This window comes from Netta rufina, assembly GCF_964035555.1.
Source record: "Netta rufina genome assembly, chromosome: Z".
NCBI lineage: Eukaryota > Metazoa > Chordata > Aves > Anseriformes > Anatidae > Netta > Netta rufina.
This window is the reverse complement of record NC_140126.1, coordinates 53,518,487-53,545,664: the sequence shown is the minus strand read 5'-3', so window position 1 is coordinate 53,545,664 and position 27,178 is coordinate 53,518,487. Positions and strand designations below refer to the sequence as shown.

Below are 27,178 nucleotides of genomic sequence, written 5' to 3'. Positions count from 1 at the left end.
CACTGGTGTTGCTACCACTTTCTTACAAAGAATAGTTTGTACTTGTAGTAAAAACTCTAGCAAAGCCATAGGAGACCCACATTATCTATGTACATTCCAAATGGACCCCCCCAAAAATTACACTTGTATTTTTTAACCTAGTAATTCCCACTGTTTATTTTAGGTATGTCTGTATCCAGAAAAAAATAACTTTTGCTTTAAAGAAAGATATAATTATTACCTCTCGGGAGGCAGGCCTGTATCCATAACCAGCTGGTAAATTTTTATCTTCCTCACAGCCTTTGGCTCCTGGACTAAAGTGCAACTCTACATGGAAACGTTCTTCTGAAGAAAGTTCCTAAACAAAATAGTAAATAGATTTACACTTTAATACATAGCTTAGCATTACTCATTTCTGAAGACATTCGTCCATTTTAAATACCTTGTTTGGATCCTCATAAAGCATGATAACAATCTGTGTCATGTAATTGAGTTCATTGACAACATTTAAATAATCCATAGCTCGTTTCCATTGTTCATCTTTTGATTCCTTATGAAGAGAAAAAAAATTAGCATCTCGACAAATAAAAGCTAGCAATTTTCTTTAGAAAGACTGATGATTTCAATTTTCTCCCATTTATATGGCTTTTACTTTCACAGAAGCAGTATGAAGCTCTTTATAGCTAACGAAAAACCTGAGACACAACTAGAAAAAAGTGAAGCAAAATTACTCATCAAATGAATGGGAAGTGGAGATCAGAACTTTTCACATTTTATTTCAGTATATCTTTTATGTTATTTTGTTAATAATGACATATACATTGTAGACAGAAGCACCATTTTATATTCTCCTTATGAGAATCTTGGACTCTGCAATAAACTTGCATCAAATAGTATATTCTGGGAAATGTTTCTAGGTATCTTTATAGTAATTAAACAGACACGGGGTACTTCTAAAGTATAGCAGAAAAGTAAGCATCATGTTCTGAGTTACTTAAAGTGAATATTCACCTTTTTCATGCTCTAAAACAAAGGTTCACTAATTATGAAAAAAAAAACAAACTATGGGTGTATCTGCTGTAGCATGTCACAGAGGTCAAGGATTAAAAATGCTTATTGCACCAAAGAGTTTACTCATCTGTCAGATGAGTAAAGTAAGCAGTAAGTATAGCAAGAATATATAAGCAAGAAGCAAGAATATATATGAAGCAAGTATATATATGTAGCCATTTCAAAAAATATTACTTTAATCACAATGTCTCAGAAACATCTATGTAGACTCTGTGGTGCTACACTGTCCTCTGTCCATGAGCTCAGCTGGTTAACTGCTGAATCTGAAGAGCTTGTTGTTTTGGTCTTAGGTTGCAAAGCCGATCAGATGGAGAATAAAGCAGTACCTTCAAAGTATTCTACACCAGTATGGGAAAGAAAGACAGTCCACTGAACAGCAGGAACTTTGCCCTACAAGAGCATTCTTGAAGCCAAGTAGAAAGTTCTTGACAATATTCCAGTAACCAAAAATAAGCCAATCCAAAAGTCAATTCAGAGAAGCCCGAATAAGATAATTTGATCAGAAAAAAGTTGGTAATAATAACAGGTGACAACAGAAGACAAAAAAAAAATATATCTTTCCTTTGCAACCCCCTTTGAGACCATAACATATATAGCTGAACACACTAATGGAACTCATTTTAAAGGAGCATGCTGTTTTCCAATGATCACCCTATGAGTTTGAAATATGTCTCTGCATATTAAACAAGAAACCAAATGTTTAAAAAAGTGTGATAATTTCCAAAGCCATTTTAGAAAATTAAGCTTTCAATTAATACATCTTCAGTAAAAATTGATCTTTTTGGTTCCTCATAAAATACCACAGCTTTCACAGAAAAAGTGTTCAACTTACATCACATAAGGCACCATAACGAAGGGTGGACAAGAGGGAATGGACATGACTTTCACTGGTGAAATATAGTCGTGTACGAACATGGCGTTCAGGGGACATAACACCCCTAGAGTAACTTAAAAGAAAAAGAAATCTAATTAGACCATAATGAGATGTATCCCTATTTTAGAAATAGCTGTCGACTAATAAATGAGTCATATGTTTTAAATTATTCTGAACTAGTAAGATGTCTCAAGTATGAAAGCTATGGAGTATCTCCAGTAAGTCTAACAGAAATTAACATAACCATATAAAAAAAATAAAGACTTACAGAGGGTGAAGCTTATTTACAGTATCGTCGTCTTGAGTTCTCTGAAGGTCAGAACGTATTTTTCTAACTAGAGGAGTGCAGTAACCTTTGGCAATCTCTAGTTTTTCAGCCTTAGAAATACCATATTCCTGCATAAGAAGGAATTGACTTTTAAAAATCAGTTAAAGATCAAAACATCTTCTAATTCAAGGCTTGTATATTAAATATAATTAGCCATCTCTTACTTTTCTCTGGCTGCAAATTGTTTTGTTTAATGTTATTATAATCAAATACTGACCTCTCCCTTCAAGTAAAAAGGGGTTTGCCTTTTTCCTGTTTGAGATAACACAGAAAATCACTTCTTCATGCACAGGATATTACAATACAATTTCATATCCTGTAGCCTACATCATTTAGAGATAATCTGAATTACAGTACATGCAGTACATGGAAATTTAACTTGTCTACACCTGGCCTTAAATTCTGTGAAACTTAAGGTGTTTTTATCAGGGAGTGTTAGCACTTTGAAGCAGTAGAAAAGTCCTTTAAAATTTCAGTTGCTTAAGACAAGGTAAGTTAGATAGACCAGGATTCAGCATCAATTGCAGAGAGCCTGAAAATGAAGTTGTTAAAAGCAGCAAGAATGAAATTACATGTGATTTAAGAATATACAGTTGATCACATGGTCTCCACTTAAATCTGTAAATAATGGCTGTGATGAGACAATTCACCTTAATACACTGCAGTAGGAAAAGCAGACATGTTCACAGTATCAACTGCCAGAAAAAAAACACTGTGAACACACTTCAATGAATTCTGAAATAAAATCTTTCTAAAACAAAACAATCTGCTTCCTATCAGAAAATAAGATGTGAAGTTAAAATGACCTTCAATAGAAAATACAAAGTAGACATCTTTCACACAGTTTGGTAAAGCATTAATTCTGCAAGTAATCCATTTAATAACTGAAAATATTTACCTGAGGGATCACAATGTCAGCTAAAGCCTTTGAAAGCCTGTATAACTCCATTGTGTTTTCCAATTTTAAGGAGCCATTGTGCTGTACATCATACTTTATACAGTCATAAATATCAGGAATTTTGCTAATATCGTATCTTCCATTCTTTGTTTTGAAGTCTTTTTCCAGCTTGGCCCATCTGCGCAGCATCAGTTCTAGTGTTTCACTGTGGTACAGCTGAATATCTGGATAAATACATATCTCATGTAAGTAATTAGCAGCATCCAAATAACAAGAGAAAAAAAGTAATTACATGGTAGTAACTGCTGAAAACAATTTTAAAATATATTAAAGAGATAAAATAAATTAACTCTACTACTTCCAATAAGAGGGAATACATGTGCATATGGTTAATTTTACTGGTAAAAACATCTAGCCACATCAAGACAGCAGAAAGTTTCCCTGTAGAACTGCACTCCTTACACTTAGACAAAGCTACAGCACCAAGAATAAAGTGTCCTACAGCACTGGTCATGTAATAAAGTTGTCAAAAGCAAAAGCCAAGAGACTGGTAGACAGGTTGGATTATCTCATTCATAAGACAGGAGACTAGACCAAACAAAGAACAGTGATACTACTTATGCATGACACTTTTATGCCTCAACCTCAAAACAACAGATGTTTGCACTGCAACACACTGCAAAGAAGATTGATAGCAAATATTCCAGTATTTAGTTAGTACCAAAAAAGCATTGTGGCCAGTTCCAGCTCTAGTTTTCCTGTATTGTTGGTTCACCACCATTAATACAAAGTATCTTTCTATACAATATTATTATACATCAAATAACAAACAACAGATATTCAGCAAAGACACTTAAATACAAAAATGTACCTGTGTTAAATAGTTTTATTGGAATCTATTTTGCCTTTCTTTCCATGGACTGCTGCATTTCAAATAATTATGCCAAGAATTTCTGTAAATGTTTGAGAACTAACCTGAACTTCTGAACACCACAAAGAGCCCTTACCTGCAATATGACCATGTGTTTCTCCTGTTTTTTACTGTAATATTATGCACAGTGAATCAGATTGTAAAAATCCATATGCCATTGTTGAATGAAGTTCAGCTAAAAGCCAGTTTACTACAGAAGGGCTACATTATAACGCTCTCAAATGCAAACAAGAGAAACTAAATACAGCTACAAACATGTTTAAGTACCTGCAGACTTTGGATCTTCCATTCTTTGCCTAATCTGAGAAGTCAAGCTCTGGATCAAAGAGTAGACCTTGTCACATGTCTTTACAGGATTTTTAATAAACTGCATTGATTTTATCAATGAGATGCTTCCAGATGGAGTAAGCTGCAATTTGAGATAAACACAAACTGATTAGATTCAAAAGAATGATAGAAATAAGATGGAACATACTAAAGATTCCAAGAATCAGGTGAAAGGTATTCAAGTAGGCTGTTAGTGATTTTTGAAACAATTTCTTAATGATTTACACCCTCTGAGGAATTAAGAAATAAAAGTATCTTGAAAGGTAATACAATTTACTAGAAATTCAAAGGTGATAAATTCATAGAATAACTACTTCCGTGTAATAAACATGAGCAGTTTCAGGAGTTCCTAAAACTCTTCTTTGTTCTAAGACATGAAAATTCCAAGGATATTTAAGATCTGTATATGCTTAGCAATTTTCCACAACTTTCGTTCAAGTAACTGTTGCATTTAAACACTTACCAAAACTTTCATAAGAAACATTATAGTTAGGCTACATGTCTCACAAAATACATCTTTCTCTATAGAGTACCCTTCTTAACATAACTGGAAGGACGAAGCAGGTATCTGGAAAAAAAAATTGATTCTTTCTGGTTTAGGTTTTTGTTCTATGGGACTGCAGCACATGAACACAGACAAAAAAAATATTTAAGTGCACATATATTACAAGATGTCCTTCAGACCTGACTGAAGGAAACTACATAGAAACTGTAGAAATTACACATTATCTCCATTAAGCTGGTGTCAGTAAAGTAGTTTATGTCCATGTACAGAAGCTTTAGCCTTATTTTTTCAGAAAAGGTCTACATAAACTGAAATATGAAAAAAACGATATTAAAAATAATTTAGCTATATAATATACATACATATTTGCACTCTCTCCACAGTTTCCTCAAATGCAGAGGATAATCTGGAAATAGAAAGCTTCTACTTGCTACCTAATAGTAAGCAGTCCCTACCTCCCTATCATGACAAACTACATCAATAAGAACAGTGCTCTGGCACAGGGAAAGAAAAGACATTGTTTTTTCAAATTGCAGGTAAGTGGGGAAAAAAAAATCCAAACAAACAACAGAAAAGATGATATCACTTTTTAATTTCAAAGGTTAGTTACTTTCAGTGACTATTTTAGAAGAGAATGTTATATAGTTTCAGTCACTTTTCAAATTCCCACTTTTAGCAAAAATAAAGGTGCTAATGAAGAAAAAGAAATCTTTGAAACCTCGAACCCTCTCTTTCCTCAGAGTACTGCTGAATCCATTTTATGCAGTGGTTTGGATGATTCTTTCAATCCACATAGAGCAAACATGTAATTAGTAAAATTATTTTTCAATAATTTGCTCTCCTTTAGAAAGCATCACCTTTTAAAAAACATCAGTTTTAAACTTAAGGGACAACGTTTGAGGACTTGTTTTTTTACCTGTTATACCAGACAGGGTAAAGGCAATTGAAAGAGAAAAAAAAAAAAAAAGTTTCTTAACTATAACAAATAGTACTTAAATTTAAAACCATGAACAATTATGTGTGTTTTTGTACTACATCAGCATTTTCTTTCACTGATTAGGAACTATTCTACTGTTTTTCTGCGTTTTAGTATTCTTATAGTCAGTAAAAAGGCCTTGTAGGATGTAGGTAGTACATTTTGTAATATTAAATACAGTCAAAGTTACAATTAGAAAAAAAAGTATAATCTTTTGAATAATCAAAAAAAAAATTAATCGAAGTGAAGATGACTTACTAATGTGGTCCCTACCAACAAGTACATGTATATTCCTATTTCAAAGTTTGTAACTATTCTTATTACTTAAATTACAAGACAGATCGAAATACCTGATACCACAATTGCTACAGCTACCTTTTTAGTTCAAGACTATTTGCAAACACAAATGATTTTTCAAAATAGATACATAAAATTACTGTTTGTTAACTTAATACAAATATTTTGTTGTCTATTTATTCCATTTCATTGAAAACTAATCATATTCTAACCTTATCATAGTCGTCAGCTGTAAATTCTCTGTCTCTCTGGAGAATTTCATGGAGCGTTGCTTTAACACGATGCTGACAGCTGCTTAAAGAATCACTGTCACTGTCCAACAGACCATTCATGTTAGCACTTTTTACCATCTGGACAAGAATAGGAGTCAGTTCACCCTCTAAGGCCAGTAGACCCTGAAGCAAATAATATAATTAATCAGACAAGCATGAGAAAGTAACAGTATCTTAAAAACAAACAACCAAAAACCCACTCAAAATACTAATTTAAATTCAAGATTATATCAGTTGCTTATGTACAAGACTTGGCCCTGCCATGCAGCATGATCCCCATCATGAGCTCAGGTAATACTGGCATCTCAGAAGCGCCACAGCCATTCAGGCCTTGGGTTGCAGGGAGTACATGGTGCCTCTCCCTCAGGCTGGAAAGCAATAGTGTCCTGACTTAGGGGGGGGACATGGTCAGGGTCAGGTGCTGAGTTACCAGAGGAAGGTACTATGGGAAGAGATGGAATAGCATCGGGGAAGACAGACTGGACACACACAATCTCTTTGCAGAGACCCTACAAAGCCCAAACCCTGTGTGGTATGGCACAACATTCAAAGAGTATTGTATGAGAGTATTGTATAGAGTATATGTAGTTGAACTACAGGTGGATGGAGACTTCCAAAATGGAAGTGGCTAGAAACTTTTGTAACTCTTCTGGCTACTGAAGGGTTCTGGGATAAGAAAGGAAATGGAGTGATGTTTCTTCAATCCTGCTAATGGAAGAGAAAGCAGGACAGATGGATGAAACAACAGAATCATAGAAGGGTCTAGGTTGGAAGCGACCTTAAAACTCGTCTAGTTCCAACTGCCTTGATATGGACAGGGATACCTTCCACTAAAATCAAGCTGCTCAACACCCCATCCAGTCTGGCCTTGGTTGGATGGGGCATCCACAACTTCTCTGGTCAACCTGTTCCAGTGCCTGTACAACAACACATGTAGGACAGAAACAAACAGGAAAATAAATTCTGAACACTTGCAAAGGTTTAATTTTGCAAAGGTAATAGCGATATGGCAGAACAGCTCGCGTGAATGGATCTCTGCTATAGCTACAGGCCAGGAAGGCAAGGAGGAAGAGTTGGGTTATATTTAAAGGAGTGGCTTGACCACTGAGAGCTTTACTTTGGAACCTGTAACAAGAAAGCTGAGACGTTATGGGTAAAGATCAAAAGATCACGTAAGAACACGGCGAGCCTCTGCTACAGACCACCCAACTAAAAGCAGAAAATAGATGAAGCCTTATTAAGAAAAGTGAAGAATGTCTCCTGATTGCAGGTCCTGTTTTATACTGGGGCCCTTAATCCTGGATACCTCAATGCATGGGCAATATTGCAGGGGACAGGTGCTCCAGATTCTGGAGATATTCATGACAATTCTGTGACACAGGATACTGATAAAATATCTATCTAGCTGAGGCACTCTCCTCAATCTATTTCTCAGATGTATCAGGAACGTGAAAGTCAGTGGCAGCTCTGGTAACAGAAACCATGATATTGTGACAGATCCTTAGAGAATAAACAATTTTACCAGAAAGCCCTTCTGATGAGGAGATTTAAGCTTGTTCATGCACTCCCATGGAAGAGTGTCCTGAATGGCAAAGGTGCCCAGGACAGCTGTCTCTAAGGACAACCTCCTCAAAGCACAAAAGCAGTGCATTCTGACATGTGGAAAGTCATACAGAAGGTTATCATGGATTAAAAGGGAACACACTGAAGGTGAAGAAGTTAGGGATGTGTTACCTGTTTTTTTTTTTTTGTGAAAAAAAGAGATTACCTGAGAATGAAGGAGTGGGATTAAAAACCTGGAGAGGCCATGGAATTTCCATCTTTGGAAATATTCAGAACTTGACTAGATACAATGATGAGCAACATCATTCAAGCTGACGCTGTTTTGTGTGCAGTTGGACTACATTACCTACACAGGCTTCTTCTAACTCAAACCACTCTAACACTCTGTATTATTGCTGAAAATCATTCACCTAAGGAAGTCTTTCTGTAAAGATTGCACTGTCCAAGTTCTCTTACACAATTCAAAATCCTTATCACTGCCAGAAGGAAGTGAATAAATTACTAAGAAGTATTATAAATGCAAAAGGCTATTTGGAAGGAGCAGCAAGAGAGAAATTTGCCTAGCATAAGGAGGGGTAAAGGAACATTTTAGCAAACATTATAGATGTAGAAAGTTTTTCTAAATTGTTTTCAATTAATATAAGTTTTTCTAAAGTGTTTTTTTTTCCTAAACAAGAAGTTTTTCTATTATAGAAGTTTATCTAAAAATGTTTTCTATTAATAATTATTTTAAAGTCATGTTTTTACTCAAAAAAAAGTCCTTATTTCTTAAATCCCACCACAAAATGTTTATTTCACAGCAAAAATAATAAAAAATAATTACCTACAATACATCAAGATGTGGTATTGCCACTACATATTATTTACTGAGAAGCTGTTTGACAGGCTAAAAATTAAAAAATATCCTTGTAACAACTTTTAAAGGAATTATTTCTATTAATACCAAAAAAAAACACATTTTTTAAAAAAAATTCCCATTTAAAAAATTTCAAAGTAGTTTATTAAGTCTACATTTCTGATAGGTTTCAAACTCTCTCATTTCCTCTGTAAAGTTACAAATCAGTAAGAGAAAGATGGTCTCAATGTAAATATTGCTTTTTGAACTCCAGATCTTTTGATCCAAATCACTGAAGTGACTGAAAATTGCAATTTATGCTCATGGAAAATGAATACATTACCTCAAATCAGTTATAACACCTGTGCTTTTACTCATCACACACAAAATTTGTCAGGAAATTCTGACAAAATTCTTGGATAATTTCAGAAAATAAGTACTAAACAAATAAGCAAGGTGCAAACTAAAAATGTTTCTCTATTATGGAGGTGATTACTGAAAAGGACTAAAGCATATTGCTACAGCTCTATAATGAAACTATGTCTGCAATGTCTGGCACATTAAGTGAAAACTTTTCCACCTATCACTAAACAATCTTTGAGAGCAAGCTTCTTTGGAAACACAGCCTCTGTAAACTACAAATCTCCACCAATTTTTAGAAGAAAAAAGTTTGAGACTATCAGCTTTTTTTTTTTTTAACTGGAAACGCACAATTTGACATAGTACCTTTGCAAAAGCTGCTGCAGTCATCTGAACTCGTCCCTCATCAGAGGCGTAGATTTTGAGATCGTGTCGGTAAGTGCTATGTAATCTAAGTAAACCACATCCAGGAAATCCAGCATAATCTCCTACCAAACAAACAGATTGCTCAAATTCTCATTTTACATTTTATTATCCTCAAAAGGGATCTATGCCATTCAACACTTTTTTTTTTTCTGTTTTCTTTTTACCTTGTCCACCTGGATACATACACCTGAAAGCCCTTCCAAGCTCCTCTGCTTGAACCCTGCCTGCAGGGGTCAGTTCTCCTCCCCATTTTAGAACCAGAAGCAGGGATGGTTCATTTCTTCTATTATCTAGTTGTACACAAAGAGAGGAGTTTAGTAGCAAAGTATATTATAATTCCTTTTTTTTTTTTTTTTTTTTCATATAAACAAAAATACTGTGACTACAAAGGGTTGCAGTAAATGACCTCTTCTGTATTAGGAACCTTTAATAGTTTTCTAACATTAAAAAAATACTGAACTAGAGGACTAAACAGGTACTTAAACAGTAAAACCTAAAGTAGTTAAATTAGACAGAAAACATTAGTGAATAAATATTAAATAAGAAATCTGAAACAAATATGAAATCAAGTCAGAAAATTAGAACAGATTGGTTGTTAAATGATGAGAGCTATTGTAGTCAATGAATACAGATCGAGGACCAGAAAACGCTTAGAAACATTTTAAAATCATCAGTAAACGATGAGTGGGAATTCCCCATCTTTCCCCCCAAGATACCATGGTTGATGAATTACTGAATCTTCTTAACCTCTACTTTCCCGTCACAGAAAAACAACGTTGGAATACAAATTTAACGCATTAATTTGTGTGCAATTTAGTAGATTAAGAGACTGGTAAGTGTTTGCCATCAATAAAAACATCCATTTAAATCAACATATTGATTCTTAACATCAAGACATACTATAACACTAGTCATTTACTACGTAAATACACATGATATTAAGTTAACATTCATAAAAGTAATACTACACCTTCCTCTTCACTGGAAGTCTTTGGGCAACCATGAGGAAGATATGTTAACTGAACTTTGCGATTTATGCCTGAAAAATGCCCATACCTGAAGAAGGAACAAGAAGTGAGAGAGGAAAACAAAGAGGGAAAACAAACAAACAACATTTAAAATATTTTCTTGTACAAATCTAAATCTGCCATGCTCCTGTAAACAGGATATCATAAAACCACACTGGTCATTGATTTAAGTGTTTAACCACCTTTTAGCAAAGCAGTCTTAAAACAAACTGTATTCAACAAGCACAGAATGACTACAGAAATATCAAGCACTCTGTGATGAAACACTTCCAAATATGATTATACAATACTTGTTCTCACCACTTTGAACATAAAACTGAAAAAAAAAAACCACAATGCCTATGCATTTGCAGGTTGCATGAATAGTTAATCTGTTTAATTGTTTTTCAGATTCATAAATACATGGGCTACCAGTATCTAGAATCTGATCTGGCAATGCAGATGGCCACTGCTTTACTAGCCAAGGAAGTTCTCAAACAGAACTCAGTATCTTCATAAATTTCAAGAACAATTGTATTTGCCCCAATTTCTAAAAAATTTCTGCTACCATTTAGAGTTCTGAGATCCCAACTCCTTATCAATCCTTGAAGACTTTTTTTCTTCTGTTAAATATTTCAGACTTCATATACAAAATCATATAGGGAATCCTCCAAGTTTGCTATAAGGAGACAGTACACACAGTGAAAGCTGCTACAGGTTCTAGACTTCACACAACTGCTAAGAGGCAGACCCTATACCCAGGTACTTATGCAAAAAAAAATAAAATTTGAGAGCACAGAAACTAGTCCTTTCAAGTAGGTAGCACACTGAGACACTAGGAAGATAGATAAACTGATGGTTTAATCAATTCCATTAAAAATTCCATTAAAAATATAAGGAGAAAACAGGAGCTCTGGTCTCCCTCAAGATGTCTGGTCTAATCCATGACATTCTTTCTAGTCCTTTCATGACATCCCAAGTGCTTCAATTAATATATCATAACATAACCATTATGTTATAACCATTGCAAATGAAGCAGTAATTGTCAAACAGGACAAACAGCAACACACATAGCATTTTGCAAATTAGACACTTACATTTCTAACACAGTTTTCAGCTGTTCAAGCTTTGCTTTACTTTCTTCAATTTCAGAATCATTGTTTTGCCCAAGTTCTACAAGGAGTTGCCTTGCTATGTCAAGCACTTCCTAAAGAAAACAAATACAGAACTAACTTAAAATAAATAATTTTCTAGTTATGAAACACCAAAGCAAGAAAATAAAGACATACTTACCTGTAACTGTTTTGGTTTTTTCAGTTTTAGTTTTCCAGATTTATATCCATCACATTTTTCAAAAAGATCAAAAAATCTTTAGGAGAAAGAATATTGATTAAAAAACACAATGAGTTAAAATATTACTTGAACAAGTGGCTTTTAAACTTAAAGCAGCCTGAAATTAACAACTTTATTGGAAAAGCATGTTAAAATCCGAAGTCCAGAGCTCAAGTCAACCTTTATTCGAAACCCATTTCTCAAGAATATCTTCAACATAGTAGAGAAAGTTGAGTACAAAACATTTAATTGATAAGAAGGGAAGAAATTCTATGTGTCAAATGACATAATATTGGAATATACAGCTACATGTATTCTTAGCCTTCAAGAATAATCCTCAACAGAAGCATACGATATAAGAAAATGAGCAATATCATGCAACCTTTTCTGCAAGTATCTGTGAACACGACTCTACTCCCAACACAAATAAGTGCGTTTCATTGAAACTGCACTTTATGAATGCTAATTTAAATTATCAACCAGAAATACACAGTAATAAAACTTAGACAAAAGACAAAAAGGTGGTGCAGTAAGATGACAGCTGACTGGAGAACAGTAAGATAAAAAGAAGGCCAGAATTCCTAGTCAAATGGTGAAATAGAAATATTCTATTCTGATTATGAATAAGGACATTTATAGAGATAAATGCATTTTCATTAAAATCACACAGGAATGTTTACAAGGCACATAATGTGATGAAGGAAGTCTGCACAACTCGTTTGGCAGTCTTGTTAGGAAGAGATGCATGATTGTTAATTAGCTGGAAAGACATCAGTTACATTAAAAGAGAAAAAAGTGAACAACAAATAACTCATGATGCAATTTCTGCTTAAATTCATTGCTTGCACATCCCCAAGAAATGAGATTTACTCTAAATTCAAACTCTTTTTTTAAAAATCAAAATTCAACTTACTTCTGATGTTTTACTTCCATTTTCATTTTTTGTTTTGGTGTTCGGTCCCCATGACGTATTACGGCAATAACACATCTAAGCTCCATCCTAAAATTTTAAAGGAGTTATATTTCACAATTCTATATGCGAGGAGTTTTTATTTATTATTAAAACCACCATGAATCAAAACAAAATTGTCATTATCTTGCATAACTACAGGAGTGACAGAAGGATATGCAAGCATATAAGGTTAACTGAAAATGACGTGAAGTATAAAATTGAAATATTGATTTTAAGACTTGAGTAACTACTTGGGTAATATTTATTTTAAGTAGTTTTTAAAATGATATTGAGGTTCATTAAATGAGAGAGCATGTTTATTAGAAGCGCATATTAAGTTGGTGCTGGAACAATGATTAGCAGTGAAGGAGGCTATGCACAGAAGACGCTACACTTGAAAATCTGCTGTTCTATACTCAGCTTGACTAAGGATCAGAAACTCTGATTGCTGGCATAGCAATTGTGATTTCTTCCTTGTTTTCATCACACAAAACAAGCGTTCATAGGCCAAAGTGGGAAAACCTTGTGAAGAGAAAAAAAAATTCACACAAAAGTTACATTAGGGTTTTACAAAATTCAGGCATAGCTACTATTCTCTTACATTGTTCCAGAGGTGGTTGGCACAATAGGGATGTCTTCTGCTTCCAAAGGAATTGACCAAGGTATCTGAAACTGGGGAGCAAGTTCTCTCATTATGATATTTCTAAAAAGGGGTTAAAAAGAAAACAACACTAAGTTTAAAGAAAAGCTTGTAAATGTAAACAAGATCCAAAACAAATATATTTATATACATTTACTTTCCTAGATGTGGTTTTAGAGTACTATCAACCATAAGTCTCTAAATACATATTTTTCTTTTAGTTGTATTTAAAAAAAAATAAATCACTGAACAATGTAAAGCTACTATAACTGCTATAGAGACAACACTAACCTAACAGCCCAGGATATCTCAGAAACTTCAGTCTTTCAACTCCAATTCCTAGAAGAATTACTTGGATATGACTTGGTCTGGTTCATTTAAATATTCAGATATCTGGCTATTATCTAAATAAAAGTCCCTGAAAATCAGAAAGCCATTCTAACCCAAGAGTTACTAGTAGCTTTAGTGGTAATTTCATTTCTCAAAAATTCACTGGTAAAACTGGAAAAACCTATAAAGATGATAACTACAAAATGGTAACACTGCATATAGAAGGTTATTAAATCTTGATAATGTTCTATTGCCCAAGTGTTTTGTCAAAATATAGTGAACCTCAAACTGATATCTACATTAAAAAGCAGCAACACCACAAGAAAAAAGTGCACCTTGAATTAGCATAATCTGAGATTTTATTTTAAAAAGTGAGGAAAAAAATCTGCCATTTACTTCTCACTGTATCATATTACAATTCCCTGCATGAACAAGGAAAAAACTCTAAGATAACTTCTTTTTTCAGAGAATTCAACATCTATAGCAACTTGAAATTGTTACACCTTTCGCTCCCAGTGCAACACATAAATGCTTCTCTCCTTTAAAAAAAGTCTCAAATACTTTCAGAACTTTAATCCTGCTTTTGAAATACTTAGCTTCCAGGGTTTGCAAAACACCCAGACTCAGGTGTTTCAGATGATTTTAGAAATAAGGAATTAATTGAGGGCTTATTTAGAGATTTATTAAATATTTTACTTATTTAATTTAACATTTAATTTTAAATAATTATTTAGGAATAAGGAGTAAGTAGTACATAGGCTATAGTTACATACAATAGGCAAAACTCCTGAAGTAAATCAATAAACTCTTACCCCAGGATCTTAGCACAATCATCATAATATTTCATGGAGTTTTTCACAAAACTGAAGCCATTCACATCACAGACATATGACTGTCCATTAGCACGCAGTAAATCAAAGCCACAAACTGTTTGCTGTTTTTAAGGAAAAAAAATTCAAGTCATTGATCATCTTCCTTAGGTTTTAATATTCTAAATACATTTTAATATGTTATTCACCTAGAAGCATGCCAAAAATTATATTGATTTTTCTAAGGATATGTAGGAAGGCTAAAGTCGAGAGTATAAATTTAATAAGTAGGAAGATGTTTGCATATCATGAGTGAACCTAACATGGAACTCGCAAAAGATATGAGAAATAAATTCTGTTATTTTTGTCAAGTTCACATATGTACTATATTAACTTTCAAGACCTACAGCTTAGATAACAATGGCAAATTCCCCTTCTGACTACAAACCTTCCCGCTATGCGCTGTTTTTATGGATGGCACACAAGAAATAGTAATGCATCAATGAAAATATTATTGTCCAAATTTGAATTTGACAGGATAGTTTAGATACAGACACAGTACTGACACTGTAAGCACAGGACGTTAAACAGTATTTCAACAGAGCTCAAAGCCCTTTTGCAAGGTGACAGCTGTTCACACACCCTCCAGAGTACTATCATAGTTACATGTTATGACAAAGACTGAAAGACCACCTTTTAATAAGAAGGCTGAAGTGAGAGTAAGAGACTGAATGAATGATGTTTTAACAAAATAAACTTAAAATTACTCAAAAATAGAACATATCGAACACTTAAAGAAAAACTATGTCAATGCCAAATTAGCATTTATTTGGACCCAGTGTAAACACTAGGTAAATAAGAGTTACAAAAATTTGATTAGTGAAGTTGCATTTCCCTAATTAGAAACATTAACAAAATGTGGGACCATATTATGCATAGAACAGATACAATGTGAACTAGCAAAGCACAAGAGTAACGTGAGGAAATATACACAAAGCTCATGCAACATAAGTAGCCCTCCAAACTTGTTAATGCATTAAAAGAATTCTTATACACAAAAAAACGTGAATGTGGAAGTTCAACTTCTCACCTTCTGCACAAAGTCTACAATATACCCTATTATGGATGCAGAGCCTACAATACATGTATCACCGCTGACTCCGCACATTTAAAGTCTACATAAGTTTCAAGTAGTAAACAATTAATTAGCACTAAATGTTTGATCAGATAGGAAAGTAATCGGCTTACCTTAAAGGCAAGGCATACTTTCCAAGCAATTAACTTCTCTCTTGCGTTGAGGATGACTGGATACCTCACTTCTTTTCCTTCACTATCTCGTTCTACCTTGCCATCCAGAGCCGGAGATTTCCGGGCTTCAGCATGAGCGTAGTCTGGACCTACCGTGTACACCTTTATTGAAAAACAGGAACTTTTGATTTATTGTAATTAAGTTACACTACTGCATGTATCCATGCATCTTGCTAAATTTATCTCGAATGTGATAATCACTGCAATCACACTGTTGCTGCTTGAGTAGGGGGTTGGACCAGATGACCTTCAGAGGTTCCTTCCAACCTTAGCCATTCTGTGATTCTATGAAGACACTAGCAGTTGTCATCACTAATAATTTTGCTCTCAAGTGCCTTCCTCAACAGCATAGCATTCACTGAGCATCTGTTATTTACTGACCTCCTAGGATGAAGTTGAAGCACAAGTGAAGAAAATAAACCATGACATTTGAAGAGTAAAAATGAATTCCATAATTATGGCAATACAGAGGCAAAGAAGAACATTTTCCTCTCCAAAACATCTGTGGGACTTTGAGAGCAGATTAATTCAAGGATGATTTGAGTTTAGATGACTGTGGAAACCTGGCTACAGGACTAAGTGATTCTCTTTATTAAAAAATATTTTCATATTTTAGGCAAGACTGAACAAAGCAATATTCTTCCCAGTTCTAGCATTACAAGACAGGTGTTTTCAAGAATGAGTGCGCTACCTACTGTTACAATTTTAATGCTCACTGCAAGCAAGTACTGGGTCCTGTACTAGAACAGACTTGTCAACAGCTCTCCGTAAATGGGACAGTCACGTGACTTGAAAACAAGACTGTTCTGTTTCAGTTGAGTTTTTTGGTTTTTTTTTTTTTTGGTCAAAGCTTATGATAGCAAATACTGCTGAGCATTATAACCGATTTTGAACAGAACTGAAGAAAACTGTTATAAGAACTCTCATACTATCTTGACCATTCTTAGTTCTTATGAAATAGAATAATGCCTGGTTTAATCAAAGAAACTACACTAGCTGTGACTTTCCTCTTGCATGAAGGCTAGAAATCTACACTGACATACCTGTTCCATGCACCTTTGATGATTTGGGATTGTAAAGTGATATTGAAAGTATGCTAGACATGGCTAGTCTGTAGTGGGTTTTCGCTTCTCTTTAAATTTAAGGGGGCATCTGCAGGCTTCCTTAGATAGCTTTCAGATGCAGTTGTGCAGGACATCATTTGAAAAAGAGAAGGTAACAAATACGTCTTAGATAACTATTGTAAGACATGGCTTATTATCAACATACTCTACAATCTGAATGTGCATCTCCTGCATGAACAATGAATGTAATACTTCAGCTACTAGAAAACTGAGATTAGAATACAGATGACAGGAATATCAGATATAAGGTCAATTCAGGTAAGTGGCTGAGTTGGGTAAAACTGCTTAATGTAAGGTTAACAGTCTTGTTAGTTGAAGAAAATCCATTATTTATACAGAGCATTTAAGTCCACAGATGCTGTTTGATGCCTGCAGTATAATAACAGTCAAAACAGTCCCCGCCCCTCAAGTCATATGCATCTCTTCAGGTTGCTAGAAACTTTTATTTTTAAAAACACGTTGCAGAAGTCTCTTACACAGAATTCTGTAAACCCAGATTAACCTCCTGCACAGTGTTGCACCATATGAAGAATCTATCTCATGAAAGTAGAAAAGATTAAAAAAAGAATTGGGGGAATTTGCTTGTATCTCCAAGTGGAAGAAGTTGACTGCAATTGATAAAAAGGCCTCTTTGGCCTAAGACTGGATTAGATCTTACACTCTAACTTCCACTATTTGTCTAAATATGTCGATCTCATGCATACCAGAAAGTATTTGTTTTATGTGCTCAGTGATGGCCTTAAAATAGCCTGAATTAACACAAAGCAAGCAATCTCCATAGACTTTCAATATCCATAGATAACATTTATTCCATTAGTGCTTTCTATTCTATCACTCTTTTATGGTGCCTAATCTTTGTATCTGTTAAGAAAATAAATGAAGAGTAAAAAAATAATTACAGGTGAGATCAATGCATTACTTTATATAATTTTAGTAAGTTACTTTTTATAAATTAGAGGATTTCCTTATTCGGTAAAAATATATTTCAGCTACAAATTTATTATTATTTTTACATATTCAGACAGAAAATCTAGGTAACATCTATTGGTTTACACTGGGAAGTACATACTGTTCTAACATTAACACAAAAAGCAAAGACAATGTGCCAGGTAATAAGCTTCCTGCACTTGATTCTAACAACGTATGCTAAACTTCTCTATATCACAACTACTGTGTTTAGATAGAAAAAAATGACATTCTTTTCTTATGAACTGTATTAACACTTTATTAAAATTAATCCTCAACATGATGATATACTTTCATCTTTAAAACTGACAAAATCTTGAAGCACTTGATTGTTCTATATATAAATCAGAACACGCCGTTGTCATACCTTCACATCAGTGCCATCTGTAGGCATAAATTCCTCATAAATATAGGAGCCTGTTTTTCTCACACTGCTTTCAGGGGAATAAACACTGCTTCGGCTGCCAATCTGAAATGAATATTTTTCTATTAATAAACTCATATGCTACTACTTGAGAAACAGTAAAAAGCCTTAAAATACCATACCTCTATTGATAAAACATTTTCTGTAACAAACAAAGCAAGTAGATTTTGATCATTCCGAATGCACTGACAGCGTATGCTTCTTTTATCCTTAAGAATTGGCAATTACTGACAATCTACTGAATGGAGCATTCATTCTTAAAGTTTTCCTGAAATGTACTTCTCTGATCTGCCACTACTCTTATGCAGGCAGGTCATGACAAAACAAGTCTATAGGCCAGAAGAGAACTACTCTGCAATTCTGTTGGACATCTACAGCCTAAAAAAGAACAACAAAAGGGGGGGGAGGGTCTATATTTTTGCTTTCACGTTCTACATGAATTAAGTTTGTCTTTTATATAGTCATTAAAATACAACTAAGCATAGAGTCACTTAGCAAGATGCAATTTCCGTAGTCTTATCATACTATCCTCACCTTTCGAAAAAGCCTTTGGCTTCCACCCCCAGCAGATGTTGGATAATAAATGTAAACATTGTGGTCCTCAGCACTAACTGGCTTTTCTACAAAAGGCTTTTGGAAAATTTCCCCATTCACTTCCACATGATCTTCTCCTTCAATCAAGTTGCATTCTGAAGAAACAATGCAAACAACAGATGTAATAATATTTTCATGGAACTAAATTATTAGAGATTTGGAGTAATTTTGGAGGTTAAAATAAAAAGACTACTATGAATCTTTGGTTCACTCATTTGTTATTGATGCACGAAGAATTAATCATAATTTGTTGAATGTCTGCTGTATCAAATCTATATTGTGTTACATTGATAATGTGTTCCAGGCTTTCTGCAGATTTCTGCATCGGACAGGAAAATGTCTCCTGCAGAACTTGAATGTGATGTATTTTTTGAAAATGGTTTTAAGACGGGGGTAGGGCTACGAGTTGGGCTTACTTAGCAAGGTTTTGGTAGCAAGGTGAGGCTGTGGGGGTGACCTCTGCAAGAAGAGCCCAGCAGCTGGCTCACGTTAGATCAGCACCAGCTCCGGTCAGCTCCAAAAGGGACCTGCCACTGGCCAGAGCTGAACCAACAAGTAACACTAGTTGCACCTCTGTGAAAGCTGATTTAAGAAAGGAAAACTGCTGTGAGACAGCAGCTGGGAAAGAGGAGTGAGTAAACATTACAGAACCAGCCCAGTACACCGCAAGATGAGTGCAGAAGGAGGGCAAGAGGTGCTTCAGGCACAGAGCAGAGGTTCCCCTGTGGCCTGTGCAGGGAGAGGCTGGAGCTGGGTGGAGCAGGCTGTCCCCTGCAGCCCATGAGTCCCACAGGGAGCAGATCTCCACGCTGCAGCCCCCCCATGGGTGGAGGAGCCCCCGGTGGAGCAGGCCCCGGGCCGGAGCTGCAGCCCGTGGAGAGGAGCCCACGCAGGAGCAGGGGGTCTGGGGGGAGCTGCCGCCCACCCGTGGGGAACCCGTGCTAGAGCAGTTTGCTCCTGGGGGATGGATGGACCCTGTGGTACGGAGCCGTGTGGGAGCAGTGCTTGAAGAGCTGCTGCCTGTGGGCAGCCCCTGCAGGCTTACTTTGGGAAGGACCCCACATGGAGCAGGGGCAGAGAGTGACCATGAGGCAGTGGCGAAGACAAAGCATCAGGGGCTGACTGCAGCCCCCTGTGCTGCCTGGGGTAGGAGGTAGAAGAGGGTGGATGGGAAGAAGATGTTTTTGGTTTGCTTTTAGTTTCTCAGTGCTCTGGTCTGCTTGTGATAGGCAATAAATTATATTAATCTCCATGTCCATAGTTTGTTTTGCCTATGCCTGTATTTGACAAGTGATCTCCCCATACTTAGGTCAAATCATGAGCCTTTTTTACATCATATTTTCTCTGCCTATTCTTACAAGGAGGAGGAGTGAGAAAACAGCATGGTGGATCTTGGCTGCACATCAGCGTGAAAACACAACATGCTGTTTGTCTCTTTCTGCAGTGACCTTCTTTGAAACATCAGAGGTAGGGTAGTTGGACCGTGAACACTGTGTGGTATCAAGTGCAATACTAGTTTTAATAGGCTAAGAACCGTCTCAGTGTCTGACTGAAGCACCTTTCACAGATGACTAAGATCTCTGAAACGAGGGTTTGGGAATCCTTCCACAAGTGGGTGTCTGCATGCAACAGCTTTGACAGCACAAGTCCTTTTCCCCCATGATTAAGCAGAGATTTTCATCAAAATTTCTCAATCCCTTAAAAGTTACACCATGGGAATGCCTCAGTTGTCTCTATTGTTAATTTGTTAAGTTTATGTCTTGACCTGTTATTGTAATCTCTACTTTTGCTGGAAGTTTTCCTTTTAGGAGAAAAAGCTACTGAATTTGTTTTCAAGTGCAGGAAAAAAAAAAAAAAAAAGAAAAAAAAACACATTGCAATTGATATTCTGAGCAGATTATCTGCAGATCTACCTAGACTACATTCCTTTTATATGGTTGCTTGTACTTTATATGGATTCAAAGGAAATTCCTGACTTAGCATTCTGATCTTCTTCTATGATAAGGTGACCTGCTTGGTAGATGAAGGGAAGCCAAGAGATGTAATCTTTCTAGATTTCGTCCCTCACAGCATCCTTCTGGACAAGTTGTTCACGTGATGCTGGCTGATGAACTGGCTCAGTGGTAGGGCTCAGCAGGTTGTAGTGAATGGAACCTGGCTGATTGCAGGTCACCAGAGGTGTTCTCTGTGGCTCAGTTTTAGGGCCTGTCCTATTTAACATTTTATCAACGACATAGATGCAGGAGTAGAATGTATCCTCATTAAGTTTGCTGATGACATGAAAATGGGAGATGCTGCTTAGTCCCTGGAGAGACAGGAGGCCTTGCAGAGGGTTCTACATAAACGGGAGCTCTGCATGATTAGCAAAGGCATGAAGTTCAATAAAGGAACAAGCCAGGTTACACACAGGTACAGACTGGGCGATGAGTGGCTGGAGTGCATCTCAGCAGAAAGGCACCTGGGGGTGCTTGAAATGACAGGCTTAACATAGACCAGAAGCATGCTCTGGCAGCCAAGAGAAAAAAAATGTATCGTGGGGTATAGTACACACAGCATTGCCGGCTGGCTGAAAGAGGTGATGCTCCCACTACATTTAGTGTTGGTGCAGCCTCAGCTTGAATACTGTGCACAGTTCTGGACTTCAAAATACGAAAAGGATGTTAAGATAATATGAAAAGGATGTCAAGATAGGATGTTAAGAGGTGCTTGAGCGGGTCCAGAGAAGGGTGACGAAGCTGGTGAGGGGCCTGGAGAACAAGTCCTACGAGGAGCGGCTGAGGGAGCTGGGCTTGTTCAGCCTGGAGAAGAGGAGGCTCAGGGGCGACCTTATCGCTCTTTTTAGGTACCTCAAGGGAGGCTGTAGCGAGGTGGGGGTTGGCCTGTTCTCCCACGTGCCTGGTGACAGGACGAGGGGGAATGGGCTTAAGTTGAGCCAGGGGAGTTTTAGGTTAGATGTTAGGAAGAACTTCTTTACTGAAAGGGTTGTTAGACATTGGAACAGGCTGCCCAGGGAAGTGGTGGAGTCACCATCCCTGGAAGTCTTTAAAAGACGTTTAGATGTAGAGCTTAGGGATATGGTTTAGTGGGGACTGTTAGTGTTAGGTCAGAGGTTGGACTCGATGATCTTGAGGTCTCTTCCAACCTAGAAATTCTGTGATTCTGTGATCTTTCAAATCAAACAGAGGAGGGCAACAAATGTGGTAAAAGGGCTGGAAGGCATGTCCAATGAGAAGAGGACAAGGACACTTGGGTTGTCTAGTCTGGAGAAAAGGAGGCCAAGAGGTGACCTCATGTCTCTCTGCAACTTCCTGAGGAAGGGAAGTGGACAGGGAGGTGCCAGTCACTGCTCCCTGGGAACCAAAGACAGGCGCATGGGAACAACACAAAACTGAGCCAGGTGGTTCAGACTGGACATTATGAAAAATATATTTACTGTAAGGGTGGTCAAACACTGAAACAGGCTTTCTAGAGAGGTGGTTGATATCCCTGTCGGTCAGTGTTCAAGAGGCATTTGGACAAAGCTGTCAATAAAATGCTTTAGCAGTTGAAGTTTAGCCTTGAAGTGGTCAGGCAGTTGGACTAGATGATCTATTCTAGTAAGGGAAAGATTCAACAGCCTGAGTTGCTTCTGCCAACATCACTTTTCTGAAAAGTGAAATTACTGCTCATTGTAGTAATGTAAGTTCATGAATGCTGCTCTCCTTGGTGACATATTTGTGTCTCAGTGTGAGTTTGAAGGCCCTCATGTTCTAGTTGGTCTATACAGGCTCTGAGAGGACTGTGAGCCCAGAATTCAGAACCATGCTTCTCAGATGCATACTTGTACAACTTTTGGCAGGGATGGAGGTAATATTCTTCATGGAAGCTCATATAAGGCTACGTTTTGGATTTCTATTCAAAATCAAAACAACATTGCTAAGACATATATGTTTGAGATACTGCTGAACAGTGTTTGCACAGTGGGTTGCACAGTTAACCCACAACAAACTTAACTAAATACCAGATGAGAAACCAACCCCTGAGCCAATGAATATTAATTCTGTAGGAAGTGAAACTCAGCTTTCTGCTATGTATCTACTGCTGTCCAGTGGAAACAAAGACATCAATGGTTAATATTTTTGTCATCAGTTGTTGTTTTTTTTTTTTACCTTGTGGGTTGTTTGGATCACGGTTCAGAACTGCATAACGAGGAAGTAAAATGCCTTCAGCTTTAAGAATACCATACACTTCCCTCCTAGAAGAACAAAAGTTCCGTAGTAAGACAGCAAATCCTGATACTATTTGTATTTTACAGTACACAAGTAAGAAAGGAGAAAAAATTATATATTTTCCTACAAAAAATAAAACATAAGATTACACATATTATTATACATTAACATGCATGTTCTCTACTTATGAATATAATATTTTAAAGCTCACTGACACAGTGGTACCTTTGCAGTGCCTGCATCTGTATAAACAAAAGTGTCATTTGCTATATCAATTCTGTCCTCTCCTCTCTGGTAGGGTAAAAACAATTTGGGCAGAACAATTTTCTTATTAAATGATTTTAACAGTGAAGAAGGACTGCAAAAGTTTATACTTGACAGAAACTAAAGGAATCCAAAATAGCAAGTCTGCACACTGTTCAGAGGCTCCAATGCTTATGTATTTTGTTCATTATTGTTAATATTTGCTATACATGATTGCAGCCACACAAAAAAAATCACTTTGAATTACCACATGATCTTTGGATACCAGCAACTCCCAGAAGTTTCCACTGAACAGAAAAAATAACCCTTAAGTAAGCTACATGAATTCTACAGTTATGGAAAGCCATGTGATTGCTATACATACCTCTGCTATACTTATTTTCTAGAGCTTAAGCTGTTTATTTGCTAGCTGTTATAGAAATGTATTACCCAATTACTACTTCGGTACATCTTCAGAGCTATCAATATAAAATCAGTAAAATGAAAAACACACCTAAACACATACCACAGAAAAATATTAAGACATTAATAAAACAAAATTCACTGTCATTTTATTTAGACTACTGTACAATGAATTGGAACTGCTGCTATACAATGCTAACAGATCCTCACTGTCTGGCTGAAAAGTAATTTGCTCTTTAAAAGTAGTTAATCATTACTTACCTGTCTTGTATTTGATACTGCATATTCAAGTCATTGATTATGAATGGATTCCTGAGTTTTGCATAGGCAACTGCTTTGTCCAGTGGAAATCCTAAAATGTTTGTTTAAAGAAAAATAAATTAAAACTGTAAGACACAACATCAGTAAGCAGTTTGGAATGTTCTTTTTCAAACTTTAGATACAAACAGCCATGGCTTAAGTGAGAGGATGTTCCCTCCCTCTCCTACAGACACATAACATCTGCTTAAGACAATCTTAAAACTGTAGCCTGATTTCAGTGTACATTGTCAAACGTAGCGGTCATCTCCTGTTCCATCTCCACACTCTACATTCCCTCCACTTCCTTAGAGCCAGAACTAAGGTTTCTATCATTTCTGCCTGAAAATATGTTTTTTAACTTTAGTCCAGTCACTGAACAGTCCCACAAAACCCCCCTAGACATTAGAGATACACAAACACATGGCAAGAGATCCAACAGTCCCATTGGGAAAGGAGCATGACTTCACAGTTATTGGACCAAGTAAGCATTAGTTCAACGCTTACCATTTCTACTGGCTCCACAAATATTTGCCAATGGAGTAGTTATTTTAAATACCATGTGAGACAGGACTTTCTCAAGCTATTAAAACAGTATCATTTTAAAAGCTTGTATTTTTAAAGTCAGTTGTATTACATTAAATGAGACAAAGGAGTAGCTTCCTAGGGCAATCCAGTGAAACAAAAAGCAAGGCAGAAAAAAACTTAATAAATACTCAAATTGGAGAAAGTATTTAGATGTCAAAATATTTCTGGTATTATTAAAAGATTTACCTTTAGAATGAAAAGAAATGAGACAGTCACATAAAGGCCAGTTTTCTACTGGCTCATTCAAAATTACATCCTCTTCAAATATTACAACAGTTATGTACTTAAACATGGAGAGGCGTTCAAGAATTTCTTTCATTGGTTTGGATTTAGATTTCTTAGCCATTGAACATATTCCAACTGCAATTTGTCTTTCTGGTGGCTGAAGAGGGGGGGAAAAACAATTATTTTAAATCTTCTCAGAATGTAATAGGTGTTTTAGCAGCATAATATCACAGCAGACATTTTCTGTTAAAATTAGTTTGCTAACTCTAATTCAGTTTCAGTCAGGTAAATATCTAGCAGGCACCAAATTGCAGCATGCCACTGCACTTATGAAATTAAACTGTTTAACAGCACTACACTACTTTTTGTGAGTATTGTATCAGGAGCAAATACACAGAAGAAAAATTAAGTCATAAATGTCTGAAATCTTACTTACGACTTTCTGTGAAATTAATCAGTGATTAATTTTTAAACTGTATAATTTTTCAAAATCTAGTAATCACAAGGCTTCTCACCTTGTTACCTAATATTAGAAGTGAATTACACTAAGAAAAATTAGCCAAACAAAATGTTACTCTAGATTTCTGAATGAAACTGTCTATGCACAAAATACGTTTTCTTGTGTATAGTCTATATTTTCGTTTATGTAATGAGCCTTTACAAATTTTATTTCCCACTAAACAGTTATTTCCTTGCATTTAAATTTCCTAGGCACACTAGCAGTCATTTAAAATATAACATAATTCCCTAAAGTGGAATGTTGCAGTGTAAAAAGAAAAAATACTACCAAAAAAAAGGTATGACATGGTAACTCATACACGATAACATTAGGAGTTTGTCAAAAGAAATGGTAACACTATCCAGTACACTCTGCAAGTATATTAAACTAAATTATAATGTAAGATTAATTTAGCATGCACTTTCTATACACCAAGGTAAAGAATAAGAATAAAAACATGTTGGATCTTAATGAAAACAACAGTAAGATGAAAAAAGAAATGTGATTTTCAGTTTGAACAGACTCTTCAAGGGTAACTCTACAGCAGTTGACAACATACACAAAATAAAAACTGTCCATCTATTTTTGCTATGAATTATACAAATAAAAATAACAAAGGCTTAGGCTATCAAGTTTAGTCCCAGAACCAAATCAAGCCTGCAGAGCTTGGCTGCCCTGAAACTCTGTATTAAGGTACAGCACATCCACTTCCAAACCCAAGGTAGACCTATTTTTCAAGTTTGCTGCAATTCTAAACATAACCAATAGATCATTGTCTGGGTATGAACAGGTGTTTTTTTAATTTCAGAACACCATTTCAATATAACACTTTCCTGATTCAACATCACTTCAAAATAAAATAATGCTAGAGAACATACAGTATAGTACATGCATGCCCCTACAGTACATACAGAATCATATTCTTCTTCCTCTTCTTCCCCATGGTCATAAAAGTGTTCATAGTCCGTAGATCTGGCTGAATCCAACAATTCTTCTCCATCTTCTCCACCCACGAAGAATCTAGGAGGATCATTCTCTGTTGCGCTAACAGACATGATTACAAGATCTACAGAGAATTATGTAGAGAATGCAGCCACTTTGGCAGCTGAGATATTGGGCATGTTTCCCAGTGAGCTGGGAGCACAGAAGTCCTGTACTTGTTGATACTGCTTGAGCAGTGCTGCCACTGTGATGACGTCCGCCAGACACTGTTTAACTGGTATCACCTGCTCATTACTGGTTTGTGCTGTTGCTCCAAGAGACCCACAATTGGCTACTGCTTCCCTGAGATGACAGAACAGTTTTTTAACCTACAAAAAATATTTAAAAAATCCAAATAAGCATCAACAAGAAACAAAAAAAACAAAACCCACACTAGAGACAGGCACATAAAAATAGAAAATGCATTTGAACATCTATATACCTCTGAGAAAAGCATCAGAAATAAAGCACTACAGAGTACACAGTACTTATATATGTATGTTTAGTGCAAGGATAATACTTTCAAGGTATTTTCAAACGACTGACTCACATTTTAAAACGAGACAATATAACTCAGGAAAGTAAA

General features: G+C 36.0%; 1 protein-coding gene across 3 annotated transcripts in view; it reads right to left on the bottom strand.

The window, feature by feature from the left end:
• The window catches only part of PPIP5K2 (diphosphoinositol pentakisphosphate kinase 2), a 42,998-nt gene extending 16,128 nt beyond the window's left edge, over positions 1 to 26,870 (bottom strand). For all 3 annotated transcript variants that reach the window (XM_084304657.1, XM_084304655.1, XM_084304656.1), the window contains exons 1-22: positions 26,523 to 26,870; positions 25,074 to 25,269; positions 24,264 to 24,354; positions 23,277 to 23,362; positions 19,069 to 19,223; positions 18,478 to 18,579; positions 15,961 to 16,122; positions 14,716 to 14,837; positions 13,535 to 13,636; positions 12,895 to 12,981; positions 11,943 to 12,018; positions 11,747 to 11,856; positions 10,613 to 10,698; positions 9,807 to 9,932; positions 9,583 to 9,704; positions 6,399 to 6,581; positions 4,349 to 4,490; positions 3,151 to 3,374; positions 2,193 to 2,320; positions 1,883 to 1,997; positions 422 to 529; positions 221 to 337 (exon numbers count right to left, since the gene is read on the bottom strand). In XM_084304657.1, coding sequence (XP_084160783.1) covers positions 221 to 337; positions 422 to 529; positions 1,883 to 1,997; positions 2,193 to 2,320; positions 3,151 to 3,374; positions 4,349 to 4,490; positions 6,399 to 6,581; positions 9,583 to 9,704; positions 9,807 to 9,932; positions 10,613 to 10,698; positions 11,747 to 11,856; positions 11,943 to 12,018; positions 12,895 to 12,981; positions 13,535 to 13,636; positions 14,716 to 14,837; positions 15,961 to 16,122; positions 18,478 to 18,579; positions 19,069 to 19,223; positions 23,277 to 23,362; positions 24,264 to 24,354; positions 25,074 to 25,269; positions 26,523 to 26,666 — 2,784 coding nt within the window. In that variant the 5' untranslated portion in view covers positions 26,667 to 26,870. The remainder of the gene's footprint in view (positions 1 to 220; positions 338 to 421; positions 530 to 1,882; positions 1,998 to 2,192; positions 2,321 to 3,150; positions 3,375 to 4,348; positions 4,491 to 6,398; positions 6,582 to 9,582; positions 9,705 to 9,806; positions 9,933 to 10,612; positions 10,699 to 11,746; positions 11,857 to 11,942; positions 12,019 to 12,894; positions 12,982 to 13,534; positions 13,637 to 14,715; positions 14,838 to 15,960; positions 16,123 to 18,477; positions 18,580 to 19,068; positions 19,224 to 23,276; positions 23,363 to 24,263; positions 24,355 to 25,073; positions 25,270 to 26,522) is intronic.
• Positions 26,871 to 27,178: the final 308 nt, after the last annotated feature.